Source organism: Eurypyga helias, unplaced genomic scaffold (assembly GCF_000690775.1).
Source record: "Eurypyga helias isolate BGI_N326 unplaced genomic scaffold, ASM69077v1 scaffold38323, whole genome shotgun sequence".
NCBI lineage: Eukaryota > Metazoa > Chordata > Aves > Eurypygiformes > Eurypygidae > Eurypyga > Eurypyga helias.
This window is the reverse complement of record NW_010241272.1, coordinates 29,678-47,543: the sequence shown is the minus strand read 5'-3', so window position 1 is coordinate 47,543 and position 17,866 is coordinate 29,678. Positions and strand designations below refer to the sequence as shown.

General features: G+C 39.0%; 1 protein-coding gene across 1 annotated transcript in view; it reads right to left on the bottom strand.

Annotated features, from left to right (window-relative positions):
• Positions 1-407: 407 nt before the first annotated feature.
• The window catches only part of CNIH3 (cornichon family AMPA receptor auxiliary protein 3), a gene marked incomplete at its 5' end in the record, with an annotated part of 25,573 nt that continues 8,114 nt past the window's right edge, over positions 408-17,866 (bottom strand). Inside the window, 3 exons of the mRNA XM_010148707.1 lie at positions 408-435; positions 2,465-2,608; positions 5,074-5,186. Coding sequence (XP_010147009.1) covers positions 408-435; positions 2,465-2,608; positions 5,074-5,186 — 285 coding nt within the window. The remainder of the gene's footprint in view (positions 436-2,464; positions 2,609-5,073; positions 5,187-17,866) is intronic.

Here is a 17,866-nt window from a genome sequence, read left to right as displayed (position 1 = left end):
TCAGTCCAGAATAATCATTAAGAAAAGAAACTTTGCTCCCTGGAAGACAGTAGGAACTATAGTTTATAATGAATCCACTAAATCAAGCAGTATTATGCCTGCAGAGGTCAATAGTTGTGTAACTTGACCCACCTTGTTGACTTTTTTGTCTGTTTTGTTTGGGTTTTGAAAGTCATTTACTGCAACACATTGAGGAACAGGAGACAAACACAGTTAACTCAGCCATTGTCCCATGGTATTCTGCTGCTTCTTGCTGGGTCTCTCTTTCATGTTCTCTATTTACTTCTTGGGTTCAAAGTTTTCCTCTGTCTTTTTTTTTTTTTTTTTTAAATCATGCATCTCTTGGCTCAACTCCTCCTTGCACCTCCAGCCTTTGTTGTTTTCAGTCTTTAACGATGATCTTTCAGTTAAGAGCTCACCAAAGTGTAGATCATGCTGAATGTAAAAGAAAGACACAATATGAAAGTATCCTTTTGAAGCATACAGAGCACTTTGATTTTTATAACCCTTTACTGTCTGTTCCTCACGTCTGACCGTAATGGCCTGCACGTTCCTTTGCATTCTTTCTATCTCTCTAAAGCATCTTAATTATGGTGTATTCAAGATGGGTTTCAAAGCACACTTAAGAAATAAATTCATTATCGACAGCCTACTGCACCACAAGCTGTGTTGGAGCTTATTAAAGTGCAGGCTGATGTCTGAATTTGCACAGTGAAGAAACAAAACCATTTTGCTTTAGCGTGTTTGATCTTTAAAACTTCAACCAGCAACTCTCGTCAGGGCAGGCAAGGTTTCCCATGAAACTGCATTATTTTCTTTCCTTTGGAAAAAAACTCCATGCAGCAGAAGAAACATAAAATGCAGACACCAGCTGGAGTGAATCCATACATATTAAATGCAACGCTGGAAAGCGAAGAAATCGCAGGATATTGCCACGGCTCCATTTTACTGCAGTTTTAATTATGACAATACCCAGGAAAGCACAGCAAAACTGAAAATAATTAATGCTATTTTATTGAGCAGCAGGCAGTGAATTTTGGATTATGGCCACATTTGAGAGTGAAGGAAGCAGGGCTCAGAGGAAGCTGCACAACAGTGGAGTCCCAGGAGAAATGCTAGACCACACTACATGGCTAAGAGACCTTGTCAAAGTCAGCCAACACAAAAACGTGAGGTTAACAATGCTTCTGTGTCCAGCCATGCCTTGTCATCTCTACTTGCACTACCAACAGAGCTTGTCTAGCATGACTGTCATGCTTTCCACTCTCGGCCCCGTGAAGAGGGCTGGTGGGCAAAAGTACTCTGCCCAAACCCACAAAGCTACTGGGTGCTGAACTCTTGCTCAGATCCTCACGCCTCATCCATCTTCGTGTGAGTTAAGCACCTACCAGCTTTGGTGAGTCTGGGCCCTTCTACTTTCTTTCTCTCTCATCTATGCAGACACAGGCACAAACACACACACATGTCGACAGAAATCTTTGTTCTCAACAGAATTTAAAATTTAAAATATTGAGAAACAACCACCTGCCCCTATGATTCCTCAAAATATGGGGAATAACAGAAGAGATAACCGATCAGTAAACAAAGAATAATGTTTGTCTTCCTCCACCAGCATACAAAACTGCCTTACAGAGGGATTACTGCGTGCAAGACTGGCTTGAAGAGGCAGTCTATGCAAATACATGATGGAAGGGTCCACACATAAGGATACATTATGAAAGGCATCATAAAACAACACCTCCATTTAAAGTGTGTTAACCTTTGTTGTCAAATAGTTATATGGTGCGATTACAGGGGTGATTAAAAGCACAGGGATACTGCCAAGGCCTTACCTTAAATATGATCCTCACGTATTCTTGCACTGGGAATTTGTGACTGTGCACTAAGGATACCCGACAGCTGAAAGCAGCAGGCAAAAACCATGGACCATATCTTCAAGGATGTACTTAAATTAGGGGTCTGGACCACCCACAGGCTTACCCTGTCTTGAAAAGGAGCCTATAGGAATGACTACAGGCATGGTACACCTCATCTTTCTACTCACTGTCTACCTACCCATTTATTTACCATCTTGAGCATCACTGCACCAGCTGACATAGTATTTTTCTTACAATTCTCTTGAAAAATAAGAACATTGTCACTTTTATTTGATGCACTGTCATTATAATAACATTTGGTGTTTCACCCATCCTGAAAGACTATGCAGAGGAACAAAATGTTTTTTCTTTGGGTTGGACCTGAGGCCTGGATAAGGCCTGAGATAAATGCTTACTATTCAATACTGAGGTGTCAGCAGATATAAGCACATGCTTCTGTAAGTGGGCATGCTTCCCTGAGTCAAGATCAGAAGCAAGTTTTATAAGACTAAGGAAATAGGCCAATTGGTTCCAGTCGTTCCTAAATATGATTTCACATGTCAAATGAAAACCAGCTACTAATTCCTTAGTGAAATGACGAGACTTACCAGTACAGATAGTAGAAGAAGGAAAGGAGATAGAAAGCTAGCTTACACCAGGCCTCTTTTTGACAGTAACTCAAGGTATCTGCATTCATGACTGCAGGAGGATCATATGCTAGCTCTGAACTATCTGCTGGGCAACGAAAATACCTGAAAGAGCAGGAGAAGACATCTGGAATGACATTCTGTACTAAATATGTGCATATATACACTCTCCTGATCACCAGCTCAGAAGACAACCTTCTTCCCATGATATAAGAGGCATTTTCCTCTGTTTCAAGCCTCTATTTGCAGACATTATTAAAATCAGGATCCTAGCCTAAGCAGATCGTTCTTATAGAACCAAGCAACTCATGAATGTGGATTTTCTGTTTTATTAATTCTTTAGATTGAAATATTCCCCCTTCCTATATAGTTATTTCAGGCTTACTCACTAAGAACTTAGATATTGTGAGTGACAATGTGTGGCGGCTTGTGATCACAGCATGAAGGAAGGATTACTGAGCTTTAACTGCATCTACACAACTGATTTCAGACATGATGAAAGGTGACAGTCTCAACCAACTGATAACTTATTTCCACCAACTCTGAAAAGGAAAAAAAGTCAATATGGAGTAATATAAGAGCTGGCTGACTGTTTTCTACATATAGCATTGCTCAAAAATTTATCATCCAAATAATATTCACTGGAAAATGCTTTTCTTCTTTCATAGGAGAAATTTCTAATTATCCTCAGCAATGACTGGCTGTTTGAGAAAATATTGATAAAAACTTTTTTGGACAAAAATTTTTGTCCTCAACTAAGTTAATGAACTGCTTTAAGATCAGCACTAATCAGATGAAATATTGTTATTTCTGTTGCTCTGAAATAGTAATGTAATCATTGAAGATTGCTGGGATTGCTTGTAGCTAGATAGATAAACAGATAGAAAGAAAACCCCCAAACAAGTGACCAGCAGCAAACTTTGAAGGTAAACATTCTCGTAACAACCCTGCCTTCCTCCCTTCCAATATTAGTCAGGTCTACTTACAACCTCTAACAATGCAATTTCTTTTACAAAGACCACAGGTGAAACCTTGCTTAATTATCTACATTGGGATGAAGATATTACACAGTATCTTCCCATGGTTTTGTGCAGAACTTTACACAATGATCCCAAACCTGTCTGTGGTTAAACCAGCAGAAATTATGGAGTAGTTGTAGCAAAGCATATGGAGAATAGTGGAAACAAAGACAATAAAGAGCTCTCTTCAGAGGTTGATATCTTTATTTAGAGTCTGACCGTTTTCACCTTGGACATAACGTAATTCTTTTAAATTTGCTTTTAAAAACATTTTAAGCCAGTACTGTTGTCACACTTTGGTTGTTAACCCTTAGTAAAACAGCACCATAAAACATTCTTCTTTTTATTGCACCCAACCAATATGGAGAAAAGCACTTGTAGGTTCACTTCATGTGGCTTTCTGAGAACTATACTGGCACTCTAACTTCCAAAGGATACACTTTATCATAAGACTCTGCAGTACGACCAAGCTTTTGCAGAAAATAGTGTAAAAAATCTACTACTTTATAGTTCCTGGATGAGGTAACAGTTTTGTCTTCTTTACAGCATTATTCTTCAAGCTACTTCACAACAGGAGATATCTGCTAGCATATGTATCTTTGTAACACAGAGACCCTGACAGACAAAAATAATCTGCTTGTACAAACACTGTGGAAATGCAAAACTGGTGAGGACTCCAGACTGACAGCCACAAGAACTGATGCCTCTTGGTTATCTTCAGAAGCAACAGAAGGCTGATCCTCCACCAGAAGGCAGAGGAAGATGCAGCGGCTGCACTGCCGGTCCAGAAGACATTAAAGCTGCCCAACAGCAGGTCTTACGTGATGAACTCTGAAAGCCCCTCAGTGAATATAAACACAGAGCAGAGATCCAGGGCAGAAACACTCCCCAGTTTTTCACGTGGGCAGGGTGAAGACAACTGCTCTTCATCTACCACAGCCCTTACTCCGAGAATATCTAGGAGATATTTCTCTTGCAAAACAGGAATTCTCCACTGTACAGCAAGAAACAACTTAATTTATACTGGGGGAAAAAACCCAAACAAACCCAAAACCAAAACGCATAGAGCTGCCAAAGAAGGTGAGAATCAAAATTCTGTCAACCTGCCCAGTGTCTCTTTCACAACTCCAATGGAAAGCTTTCCTTGCTAGGGCTGAATGAATAGGTCCAAGATCTTTCAGATATGTATTGTCTTACAACTCTCTATCTGTGAAGTATTTAGAGCCTCACCAAGTTCCACTTTCAGATTCCAGCCTATTTAATTTCCAAGTTTTCATTCAGTTGTGGTGAGTGCATCCTGACACCCTTTGGAATATTTAGTTACTTAGCAACTGAAAGCCACATTTATATTATTATGTGTTTTCTTTACCCATCCTTAATGTTAATGAAAAAAATATTTACTTTTTCTCTGGAAAGATATGTTTCATCTGCTTCCAGGCAAAAGATATTCAGCCATACTCCTATCAGTGCACTTCACAGTTCATACAATCTGCACGTGTGCAAGTTGGCAATACAGCTAAGAAGTAGTCACCACATAAAAGATGGGCTTACCTCCAGAAGTGGTAAAAAAGCAAAGGAACATTTAAGCCCAGTGTGAGCCACTCCTGAGCGCACAAAAACATAATGCAGAAAAGACTATGGATAGAGTACTCCGGCAACACCAGCTAAAAAGAAAGGAACAGAAATAACATGTCAGTCAAACGCCTCTTTGGTTTTAGTCACCTAAGCAGTTTTTCAGAAAGGAAACCATCTCTGCAAGTCTCCTGTGTGCTGTCCCTAGACATCCCTCAAGTTGACAGACAGCTTGGCTATGAGCAACGAGCACAAGACACAGTGCCAGGTCTGTTCAGGTTCTAAGCATGGCTGTATTCCAGGGGCTTGTTGAGAGGCAGGGGACAAATCAATTACTGTCTTAGCTAGTGCTCCAGATTTCTGTCTACAAAATGTAGATTGTATGAGTGCCTCCGTCACAGAAGCATTGCGAGACTAAATGAATGTCTGTAAAGAGTTCTTAAAGAACTGTTTCATTACTGATGCATTCAGAAAGCTAATAATGAAGCTATCACGTCACTCCTGTATTAGAGGAGGGTCCTTGGAAAAATAAAAGGTTGCTTTACCGTTTTGATGTGTTATATACCCCCTAAACATATCAAATCCATTACGAGGTCAGCATTGCAAGCTAAAACCTGCTAAGGCAGGAAACTCACTTCCTTAGTAAATCCATGGCTCCCCACACTACTTGTTTCAGACCCAAGATGATTCTTTCTATTAAAAGAAAAAGTGAGTGGGCAGCTGGCAGAAGCAGAAATTTATGTGATGTTGATTCAGAGTAGTTATTTCTAAAGGCATTTGGCTTTTTTGACTGCTTCCTCATTTCTTAGTTGGTTTTCCTTCTCTTGTTTTCTTCCAATGCATTTTCTCAGAAATCTCTATTTCTTTTCTTCAAGTCATAGAAAAGATGAATTACCAGCAGAACACATTTCTCAAAGCTCAAAGACAATCCCATAACTGTTCATCAGCATCTTTTCCTGCATCCTGGAGCTACAGATTTAAATCACAAAGAACATCTGAGGGGCTTCTTTTGATGTAACTTAATTTTCATCAATCAAATAATTAAAGCAAGCACTATTTTTTTAAATAATATAAAATCTGCTGTAAGCTATTCCCAGTGCCTACCTACTCCCATACAGCTGTGCTGCAATGAATTCCATCTCCTTGGTTCTCAGAGTATTTCCACCTCACATGGAACATGATTTTTTACTTAAATTAACTTCACTACTTGAAGTAGTTAACACATTTGTATGTCTCTGTGCCTATGCCTTCAACTTACACATTCTCAAAAGCTTATCTTATGTGGATGACAAATCACAATACAATTACATAGCTCAGATTCCAGATGGTACTTATTTATCACTGCTGGATATATTTTTTCTCATTTTTAGAACCTAATTTTCAACATGACTATAACCTTTCCCCAAAGAATGATTCATCTTCATCACAAACTGCAGACAAGAAAGGTCTTCATGATGTATGTCTACCCACTAAACACCACAAAGCTTAAAAGCATATTACATTCATTATCACTTATTTGATTTCTGATTCCAAGACAATCCACAGACTTAGCAAGAACACAACCCTGGTGCATGATCAGTGGACTGGCTGGTAATAAGAGGGAAGGAAACCCAAGGTGAAAATACACGCAGAACTTAAAAAAAAAAAAAAAAAATCAGCCGTGGAGCTAGAAAAGAAACAAAGGAAGCAGTGGTCTCTCCAAAACAGACTCACTTTCCAGTCACAGCTTCTGGTGTAAATTAAATCTACCTGTGCTTTTGACAGAACAAATGGATCATTTATGTCTCTTCCCCCTTTCCTTGGAGTGATATTTTTCCTGTGAATATAAATAAACAATCAGTGCTGATCACAGTATCTGAAGGGAATTCATGCCAAGAAGCAAAGACAGTCCAGCCTACAAAGCCAATTACAGTTTATATTCAGGTGATTTACTTATGAGACCAAAGTTAAAAATAAGAGAGAGAATGGAAAGCATAAACTATAGAAAGGCACTAGGCGTAAGGCTTGTGAGAAAATGTGAGAATAATTCAAAAATAACACTGCCTCGGTTCTTGGCTGTAAGCATCATCCTGCAGTTTGACACAATGTCCTCTGAAACCAGCAGAAACTTTCAATCAGCTTGAGCAAACACAGGATTCGGCTCCTGGAGGGAAGAAAGCTGGCTGAGAAACAAGCAACGCTCAATCCTTGTTGTTCCTACTGCGGTAGTCAACTGCAATAGTAACTTCTGTGCTACAGATAGCTGTGCAATAGGAATGAAACTAACGCCTTTAATTCATTCCTGAGAGAGCATACAAAGCTGTCAGGTGGTAAACATGTTAGGATATAAGCAGTATACTTTATTTTGAACCAGGAACACCGATTCAGGTAACGACTTCTGCTTTCTGACACAGCTCAGGATGTGAAGTCTTGAGATGATTACAGAACACGGAGTCGAAGGGGAAACTGGCAAAGCAGCGTAATTTTTAAGGGCTGCAACTTGGTCACACTGAGTCCCAATATAATGAATGGCATTACAAATTTGTCACCAGAAATTCTGCTGACTGACATTTACCTGTGTAAAACCACAGGAAAGCCTGAAAAGGAAGTCAGCTGCTAGATCAAAATGCTGCTAATTAGAAACACCTTTTGCTATAACATAAACAAGGGAAAGACACTACCATACCTTTCTAAGTTTTGCTCAGATATCTATAGCTAAGTGATTACCCATATCAGAAATATTCAAAATCCTTATTCACAATCCATCATTGGCATTTAGAATGACTCATATCATTACCATCTCACCCTAAATATTCAATACATTCTCATACAAAGTAGTACACACATACAGGTATTTGTAAATAGATTCATACGTGCACATGTAAATAGCGGAAGGTGTCCCTGCCCATGGCAGGGGGGTTGGAATTAGATGGTGGGTAAGGACCCTACCAACCCAAACCGTTCTATGATTCTTCCCCTCTAATTCCAAAGAAAAGAAGGCAGGTTTTGGTGTGTATAGACATCTAGGTTTGGCAGGACTAAAGCCTGGGAAAACAAGCACTGAAGCTAAGCACCTGCCAGCAGCTTCTTTGCATTTATAGGAATACAAAGACCTCTGTAGACTGCAAATGCAGAAGGGCATCTCTTGGGAAACTCAGTCCTAAATAATTTTATTCAGTTTCCTATTTCCTAAATACAATCTGTTGTCCTTATACAAAAGACAAACGTAACTTTTTCTGTCAGTACTTTCCTTCATACTGTTTATTACATATGGATACCTCCTTCTCAAATGTTATGTTGTTTTTACAGAATATTATATCATTTTTACATGGAACGACTCTTACAGTTTGTCTCGCCAGTAAACAGGGAACATAAAATACCTCACAGAATCCAAAACCGGGAAGAGGAATAGTAATCTCTCTTCATCAGTGCTATTAAATTCTCATGCTTAGAAAAACAACTGCAATAAGCGAATCAAACCATTTTCCCAGTCACTAAAATGTCAAGACCTCATGCTTCTTTCCATCACTTTGCTTAGGACCAGTGCTCCTGAGTGCTACACAATAATAGTAATTCTAACAGAATTGCTGTTTCTTCCCCCAAAAGGCTACGAGCCTTCATCAGTCTCCATCAGTGCACGCCAGCCTCCATACTGTAACCACAGATTTTACACCGTACCCAGAAATTGCCAGCCATTAGACACTCTACCCTTCCCAGGGTTTCCGAGAGACTTCATTACGCCGTTAGAGGCTGAGACAACTTCCCTTCATAATGCCTGCCTTCTCCTCCCACAGATGGCAGGAAAACAACTGACTAGAAGTGGAGGTTGAACCTCTTCCATATAATATAAGAGCTCTGGTGATTGATTACCCAAGTGGAAACAAGTTATTTCACCTTACAAACCCACAAGTCCTTTTCCATCCACCTAAGAATAACGAGAAACTGAAAACACCACGCACACATGGAATACTCCAGGGCCCGAAATGAGGCCTGATCTAAGCACATGCTGCTTTATCCCAGTGGTTAATGCTGCTGCACCTACCTCCCCGAAAGGATGGCTGCAGATTCTCACCATGGTGCTCACTCTGCTGCTTTTTTCCGCAATATCCCTTGCTAAAGCTGACAGCAGAATGGGTTAAAGAGGGGATGGAGATGTACCCAAGGTTTTCAAAATACAACAGTTATTTTAATTACACTTTAAGGCCCACCCTCACAGAGCCTGCCAGAGCTAATCTGGGTTACCAGGGAGTATCAGCTGCTGAATTAAAGACATTGAGAGACCAAAGGGAGCTGATTATTTAATAACACTGAAATTCTCTTAATTGAACACAGACCACAAAAGTCAGGAGTGTAGTGCAAGCAAGTGAAAAAAAAAGAAAGCAGAAACACAAAGAAAAATAGCAGTAGCATGCACATTAGCCCAGATTATGCACGTATGTGGGATGTGCACACACTGAAATGCACAAGTCGTATCTGTATGCTCCTGCTGTTACACAAATCAGAGAAGCAGGGTCAGCTGCGTGTAACTTAAATACACGGACCATACATCTTAACATTTGCAACAGTTTTAGATTTATTTATGGTTTGCATTGATAAGACACATAAACCACATTAAATTTACTGTTGAAATGCAGGAAGGCTTCCCACTTAGACTAGAAAATGTACCTTTCTAATCTACTTTAAATGATTTGAGGTACTTGACTTCCAAAACCTACTCTGAAAGGCTGCCCTAGAGCCCAATACAATGCTGTCACAGCAAATATACAAAGGTTTTCAGTCCAAATTTTCAGGTTTAATTTCTTTCAATTCTCCTGTTAAAATCCACACTTGCTTGTGTCTCTATGCGCTCTGTTCCCTGGTTGTTTATAGCCATCACTTAGAAATCAGTTGCGCAGTTCAGGTTGTTGTAACACAAGCCTACAACCAAAACATTTTAACTAGTTCAAAACCACGTCATGCAAACTTCAGGAAGTATTTAGCAGTTTCCTACGTAGATGTATGCAACTAGCTGAAAAGAAAATGTATTCCAGATCATCAAAAGAACAACTTGTAGTTGAACCTACTAAGTTCACATATACAGCTTTACATTTTATCTGGGGAGAGCAATGGTGCGCGCATGCAATAATGCAGAGCGCAAGTAAAAGAAAAGAATGGATAGAAGATCTGTGTTTTCAGCCTTCCACCTTTTTGGGTCACAATGAAGTGAAGCAGCACAAAGCCAACGCTTTGTAAAAGAAATTTCGTTATTCTAATGCACTATTGGAATGTCTTTAAACAGTATTAAGTGGATGGGAACAAAAGTCACTCCACAGCACAAATACCAGACAATGAAATGAATAACACAAAGAACCTAATTATCATTCTCACAAAGCACTCCATACTCATCTGTAACAGTACCAGATCCAATATTAACATTCAGGATTTCTGGATGCTCTTTCTATCTCAGCTGCTAAACACATCTATATTTAGACCTATCATTTCACTTCTCATTGTCTCAGTTTTGTCTTCTGCAACATGGGGATAATTATATTTAAAATCTATAGGTTCCACTGGACCTAGATTATGACTAGAATATTTAAGCTTTGTCATAATACAAATAACAACTTTAACAAGAGTGACAGATCATGTCTTTATAGGACGTTTATCAAGAATATCTATAAATACTTCTGTACTGCAGAGCTTATAGGAGGTCATAACAGCCAACAGGTAAAGAGGTTATGAAAAGGATTTAAAAAAAGACTTCTCCACTGTAAGGCCTGGAGGGCACCAGCACAATTCAAAGAGTGCCCCATCCTTGGTAGGCATGTCATTAAGGCAGATGTGCTGTGATCTTAGAAGCGTATCTCCCCTGCGAACTGTTCTTTTCCACTCAGCAGGGACCAGGAGATAGCTTCACAACCTTTCTTTTTTTAACATTAATTCAGAACCAGCGACAGAAGCTGGGTTAGCAACCCCGGAGTGCAAACCTCTCTAATTTTCACAACATTGACACGAAACAGGGTACCAAACGCTTCCTTGCACTACCTCACTATTGTGTGAGCCAGGACGCCCCACAGCTGGGTTATTCCAGGAGCTCATGCCATCTTTGTCTGCCTGCCCAAAACTGGTGAGAATGGCAATTAGTACCACAGCTGTTCATTAGGATCCAGAAAACCAGCCCCTCATTTCACAGGCAGGTCTATGAATGCAGAAGTCTCAATGATCATTAAAATGAAGTTCAGCCATCTGCACGGCACAGGAACGGCCCTCAGGCCTTCTCCCGGGGGTCTGCCTAAGATTGACAGCTTCATAAATGCTGAAAACTAAGTGTTCACTAAAGGGCTGTTTCCGTATCTGCGTGTAAAGACTGCCAGTCTGAGAAAGCAGATTTGGTACAGTGCAGACATGGTAAAGACAATCCCTGCCCTGCTACTCTAACAGTTTTATTGAAAACTTCAGCATCTAAATGCAAGGTAGGATATTTAATTCCCAGCAGAAACAATTTCTATCCATATAACAGGTATGGTGTAAAATCATTGCACTCTATTTTTAGGTATTATATTGCTTTTTGTAACTGCATAGTGGATTTATAGGGTCTGATCCTGACTTAAATCCACAATGAACATTCTGCTAAACATAACGGTGACATTCAATTTAACCCCAATTTCTTTAGTTTTACTAAAATGCAAATATTTACTTTATTGCATACCAAATTAAAGCAAATACAGTCCATTAGCAAGTCAAATTTTGCCAATATCTTCAACACAGCTCCGAGCAAGAGATGCATAAATTACATTACCCCAAGCAGCTGAGAAGTACACTGCCCTCAGGAGTACAACTACAGGCAACACTTACTCATATACATTTTTGCTGCATCTTCAGCCTTATTCTACTGTTACTTGTGATGTTCTGTTTACATATCCTCCAGAATGGCACTGGAAGAAGCTGAATTGTAAAGCAAAAAGCTGTCTATTACAGGGTGATACTTTGCTTGCCACTTTGATTATTGAATTAACATTTAAAAGATGAGATTAAGAGCAAAACACAGTTGGTTAACCTGAAATAGTTTTATATGTAAGTATTTTCATGAGTATTAATATTATGAGTAACAGTATGTGTCTCCCTTCAAAGGATATTTCAACTTCCATCAGGCACCGCACTGGCGATTCTTGGTTCCCCCCTGGAGTAAAAGGGGGGTAAGGACCAAGCTGTGACTGAGTCACAAGTAAGAACTCTTCACTCTCACGCTTGCAATAGCTTTGTACCTTTTCTTCTTATGATCTACCCCTGCTTTGAACACCTGTGCAGGCACAGCAGGATGTGTCTTTTTATTATCCTCAGGTAAGCACACAGGCATCCTTAGGTAATGACTGCTAAAAATAACAATTGTTGTGTTCTAACTTTTGAAAAGTGCTGAATTCAGGAACTTTTAAGTTTGACTAAAAACAGGGCTGGCACAACATACTTAACAAAAGTGTGTCAGTAGTAAATGAATTGCCTGTCAGAAATACTACACCTCCCCTAAGTTCTTAAGTCCTACCTTAAGGACTTTCTTTCCAGATACGGTACTGTACACAAGGAAAGGATGAAAAGGATGAGGGTCAGTACTTATTGCAATAGTAATACCTTTCTACTAATATGAACCTGATGTATTTAAAAATAAAGTAAAAAGTGTGAAGAACAGATGCACTATCACTATCAAGGAACATTTATGGGATTATTTGCACAAAAAGTATAAATACTGTCAGCTCTTTGGACCCAATTCTACTGCCAGTTCTGCAAAGTAGCTACTGTGCCAAGCCCCACTCTTTCTGATGAAATTAAAACTATATGAGTGCCCAAGAGACTGATTAAACAGGGCACACCCCCATTTGATACCTTTTCACACTGCATAGATAATAAATGCATCGAAAGAGTAGACAGAAGAAGACTTCAGAGGAAACGAGAGAAGCTTCTAGATCACCTGGAGTGAATTTCCTATCAGACTGCAGGATCATTATGTCCCTCATGCTTCCAGATGCAAACAAAATCTCTAGCAAGGGTGAATCACTATCAATACGTTAACTCCATCCTCTTTTAGGCAAGTTGCAGAAAACAACTGAACCAACACAGAGCTAGTGAAAGTGTCTAATACTTCATTAAATATTTGAATTGCTTTCCTCATCTTCCCACTTCCTCCGTAAGCCACATTCTTCTTTCTTTCACTTGTACCACCTAAGGACAGTCCCACTGTTTACATGAGCAGCACATTTAAATTTTATGTCATGCCTCTTGACTAACAAGAGATGCTGTGCCAAAATTGTCTAAAAATAGCTCATCCGTAAGTCATGATTTCGAAAAATTAAAAATCATATACATTTTTAGCTAACTTCAAATTTTAGCATTAGCGTGTAAAAGGTTACTCATTCCTAACATAAAAATACCTTGTCAGAGCCACTCTGAAGGCCAGAAGAAAGTTGACTTTGTCATCTAATAGTAGATTAGCAGTTTCCAGTTATCAGGTTTATGTCTCTCGCACATGCTCAGAGTACTTTAAAAGTCCTAGGTCACTGCAAACAAAAAACTAAATTCATTTAAGTTCTCTTATGAAAGATGTCCTGACATTCCAAGTTGTAACTGACAGAGTCTGTACAGCATGGCAAGCATGGCAAATCTAATTAATGTTTTAGAAACAGCAATATCCTTTATTGAGTGCCTGTATGCAAACTCCAGACTGAGGCAGCTCAGGAGCTAATTATGTGTGCATATGTACGGCAGGGGTGTGTCGCTCATGCTCACTATGATGTTGACATACTGACAATCATATTATCTATGTTTATTAGTATTTCTGTAGAGCAAGCATCACAAGTGTCTACGCATGCAACACAAGATAACTTCACTGCCATCAGTCATCGATTGGACTACAGTAGTTTGAGTCTGACTCCAAACTGGGCTGGATTTAAACAGCTGCTGTAGAGATTAAAGACAACATGCAATTATTAACTTAATGAATCATCAGATACCTCAAAAAACAGCAAACAAATTTTTAGCTTCAATGAAAAAGATTCCAACTATGCCTGCTAACAAGAAACTAAGTAGCTCTCTGAAAATAAGATTTTCATCATCAGATCAGCTGCACAATCTTTCCCTTCCTGTTGTCTACATGTCTTGTGAGTGTAAACAAATGCTCTTCATGTTTATTACCATATAGGCTTTGTAGCACATGGCAGAATAAGGCATTATTCTTTACCTGAGTCTGGAAGCATTGCTGTAACACAAACACTAATGAAAACAAAAGAGAAAAGGAGAGCCAAGTCTTACTGAAAGGACTCTTTGGCTGCAGCACAATAGGACCTTTAAAAGATCAAAGTATCCAGCTAAGGAAATACATAAAGATTTCAAAATTCAAACAGTGGCAAAACATAAGACAGCAGAATATCCACCTAATCACAACAAAAGCAGATTTGCTCCTGTATTCTATTTTCTTCCAGAAAGACAAAAGGAACATCCTGAAACCACCCTTTCAAATTTACTGAAGAAACCTTTAAAATGTGAAGAGTTTTCATAGGACAATGTTAATTCAGAATACCACTATAGTCCCAATAACAGATCATATGTTTAAACCTCTAATAAAAAAGATTACTGAACAACTGTTTCATACTCCCTTTTTTTATCAGATCAGCTAATAGAGAGTTCAGATCTTGATAAAACTAGCGATGACACCGCGATCCAATCAAAAGGCACCTCGACTTCTTGGAAATATGTGCCGGCCACCTTCCTTCATGACACAGTCCAGTAATGGTCAGGCCCAAAGGGAAGAAAAGGACAACTTTCCAAGGAGTAAAGCATGACTAGCTCAAGTGAAGTGATACAAAGGCATGAGCTGAATTGTCTAATCAAAAACTTGTATTTCTTCCCCTCATTCGACTCCAGAATTTGACCTTTGTGGTTTCTCCTGAGTTACACTGGGAATTTCTACACAAATTCAGACATATTTGATCGTAACCACCAACAATATAAATTAGATAAAAACTCTGTAGTGTAAGAACTTCCAATCCAAATCTAAGTCCAGGCCTATTCCACAGGGGTTTGCGCTTGAATATCAACCCGTTTCTCCTCTCACAGCAATAAAGAGAGATTGCTCCAGACTATCACTGTCAAGGAGAGACCGAGAGTGCCCACAGAGGGCTATCACAGCAACTTCTGGTGTTGTTGTTCAATCTTAGAGATGAATGATAACCATGAATGTCAAACTCTAATTCGAACCCTTCCTAAATCCAAGGACATTCAGAAAGCTTTTTGATATAAACCAACACTGTTTTGAACTACTGAATTGCAGTGCAAAGATTGGGGTGGGGGGGAAGCATGTGAGATGATAAAAAATAATTTTTTAAATACACAGTATTTATTTAAATCATTTTATATGCAGCAATGCCTGGCTGGGTAAAAGCTTCTGCATTGCACTGAGTCACAGGCAGACAGTTCTGAATAACCACTTGCGTACCTGCAGTATGTTTTCTATATACATAATTCTATATCAATTCTTCACAAGTTATCCACATCATCTCTTGATTAGGATTTATGTTCCCAGTCACTCAGTAGCAAAGGTCTCCTGAAAGTTTCCCTGCTGCCCAGCCAATTAGTCAAGAGTCAGCCGTTTCACCATATTGATGGGATGTGAGCATTAGACACATCAAGAAATACAACATGTGCTTAGAAACCAGTAACAGTGATGAGCTCTTTGGTCTCTAATGAGAGTGGACAAAGTTCATGTGCTCCATCATTGTAACAATCACTGTTAAGAGGAAAACTGTCACATGGTGGCATTTTTTGTTCCCCTTGTTACAGCAGGAGTTTATCAGAACTCTAGAAACATCAGCCTCTTTGTCCTGCAAGGCAGAATGCCACTGCTATTTCCACAGTTCAAAAACACCTTATGACCAGACTAAAAATCCTGTTTTCTTTCAGGTAACACAAGCACCTGAACCAGGAGGTGCTGCATATAACGCACACCACAAACCTGGTATGTATTTACCCTCCAGTCTGCTGATGCTGCAACATTTTTTTTTTTTCTGTCAAGTGAAACTAAATGAGGAATTAAAACATCTTTACTGAGGTTGTAAAAAAATTATAGCACTACTAAAGATAAAACTACTGCTGCTATTCCCAGTTCTTCAACAAACCGTCGTCTTATTGCTGTGGTTTTTGCCTGTGAGATTTTTCAACCCCAGGAAGAAAGTATGATTCCTTCTTACATATGGATGGACACACACCACTTTAAAATTCCATGCGATTATACATCACATTTGCTAAATTTGCTTACATAACCTTACATTAAGCGTTTTAATGAACCATGCTGTAGGCTTACAGAAGTACTCGGCTAACAATGATCAGCCTGCAGACTGGCTAAAAGAATGTCACACATCTATAAAGCCCCTAAATCCATGATGAAGCAATCAACTGACATATCCAGAAACGCACACTTAAAATCCATCACATTATCTCAGGCTTGACAGTGACTATGAGGCAGAACAACAGAAGGAGCGATCATCGTAATAAACTGCAAATTTAGTAAGAAGAATACGACCTGTGAATTGAAATCAGCTACTGTGACACTGACACCGTCCACCATAGTGGCTGCATGCAGGGAAGGGTAGGAGCTACTGGCAGGTGAAGGTCTGGAACCTACAAGGTTCAAGTACAAAAATTATTATTTCATATGGGAATTACTCTAGTGTACATTGGTCAGTCTCCTTTGTCCAAAATACGCAGGAAAATGTCAACTGATTAAGCATAAACAAGGAAAGATAGAGCTACTTCTTAAAAATGCTGACTTGCCATAGTATTTCTCTACATGTAAAGTACAAGAATCTCCATACTCAGAAAACACTGTTTTCATCTGCTATTAAGCAAAAACTGCAAGTCAAACTTGCTCCCTGTTAGCCGATCCAGCGAGCTCAGTAATGTTTCACTGAACTTATCAAGGGGCTTTTTTTCAAGTTTTGAGTGTGTGCCCTCAACAATGACAGGCAGGCGTGACACAGACACAGGGTCAAACCTCATCTTCTTCCTGGGATGCTCCATCTACAGTTGAACCTGTGGTGTTAACCTGCAGCCTCTCAAGCTTCTAATTACTCATGCCTCTGACTTACTGTTACCTTCACACACATTACTAATTCTAACTGTTCGGGGTTTTTTTGGTTTTTTTTTTTTTTTTTTTTTGTTGTTGTTTGGTTGGTTGGTTGGTTGGTTTTTTTCCCCTAGAATATTTAAATATGGAAACATACCAAAACAAAATCGTACGCAGACACGGCTGTCTGGAGTTATATGCTATGACCACTAGGTTTTACACTTTATTTACAGTATCTCAGTCTGAATGGAATATCTTCTATAATTGCTATTTAAGGCAATGTTGGTTTTGGATATTTACCAAAACTTGTAAATACAATAAAACGTAACTGTGATGTATATGAGGGTATATACTATGGTATATAAATTTAAAAGAGCAATTTATTTTATTTTTCAGAGTAATAAAAACCAGAATTGAATCAGGTAAATACCAGAATTACTGAGTACAGATAAGTTTCCACCCCTACTGCCACAGGCCCAGCTCCACTGGAAACCACAGTAACAAAAATACTAGAAGAGACCAAGCATTGGCAATCCACAACCTCCTAACTGAAACATTAAAACCTGCTTCAAAAGAGATTAGATTAAGAGGTTTGGGGTTTATTTTTTGTTGTTGGTTGGTTTGGATTTTCAGTTTTGTTGTAGTAGTTTGGTTTTTTGGTGATGTTTCTTTCTCTTTTTTTTTTTTTTTTTATTTTATTTACCC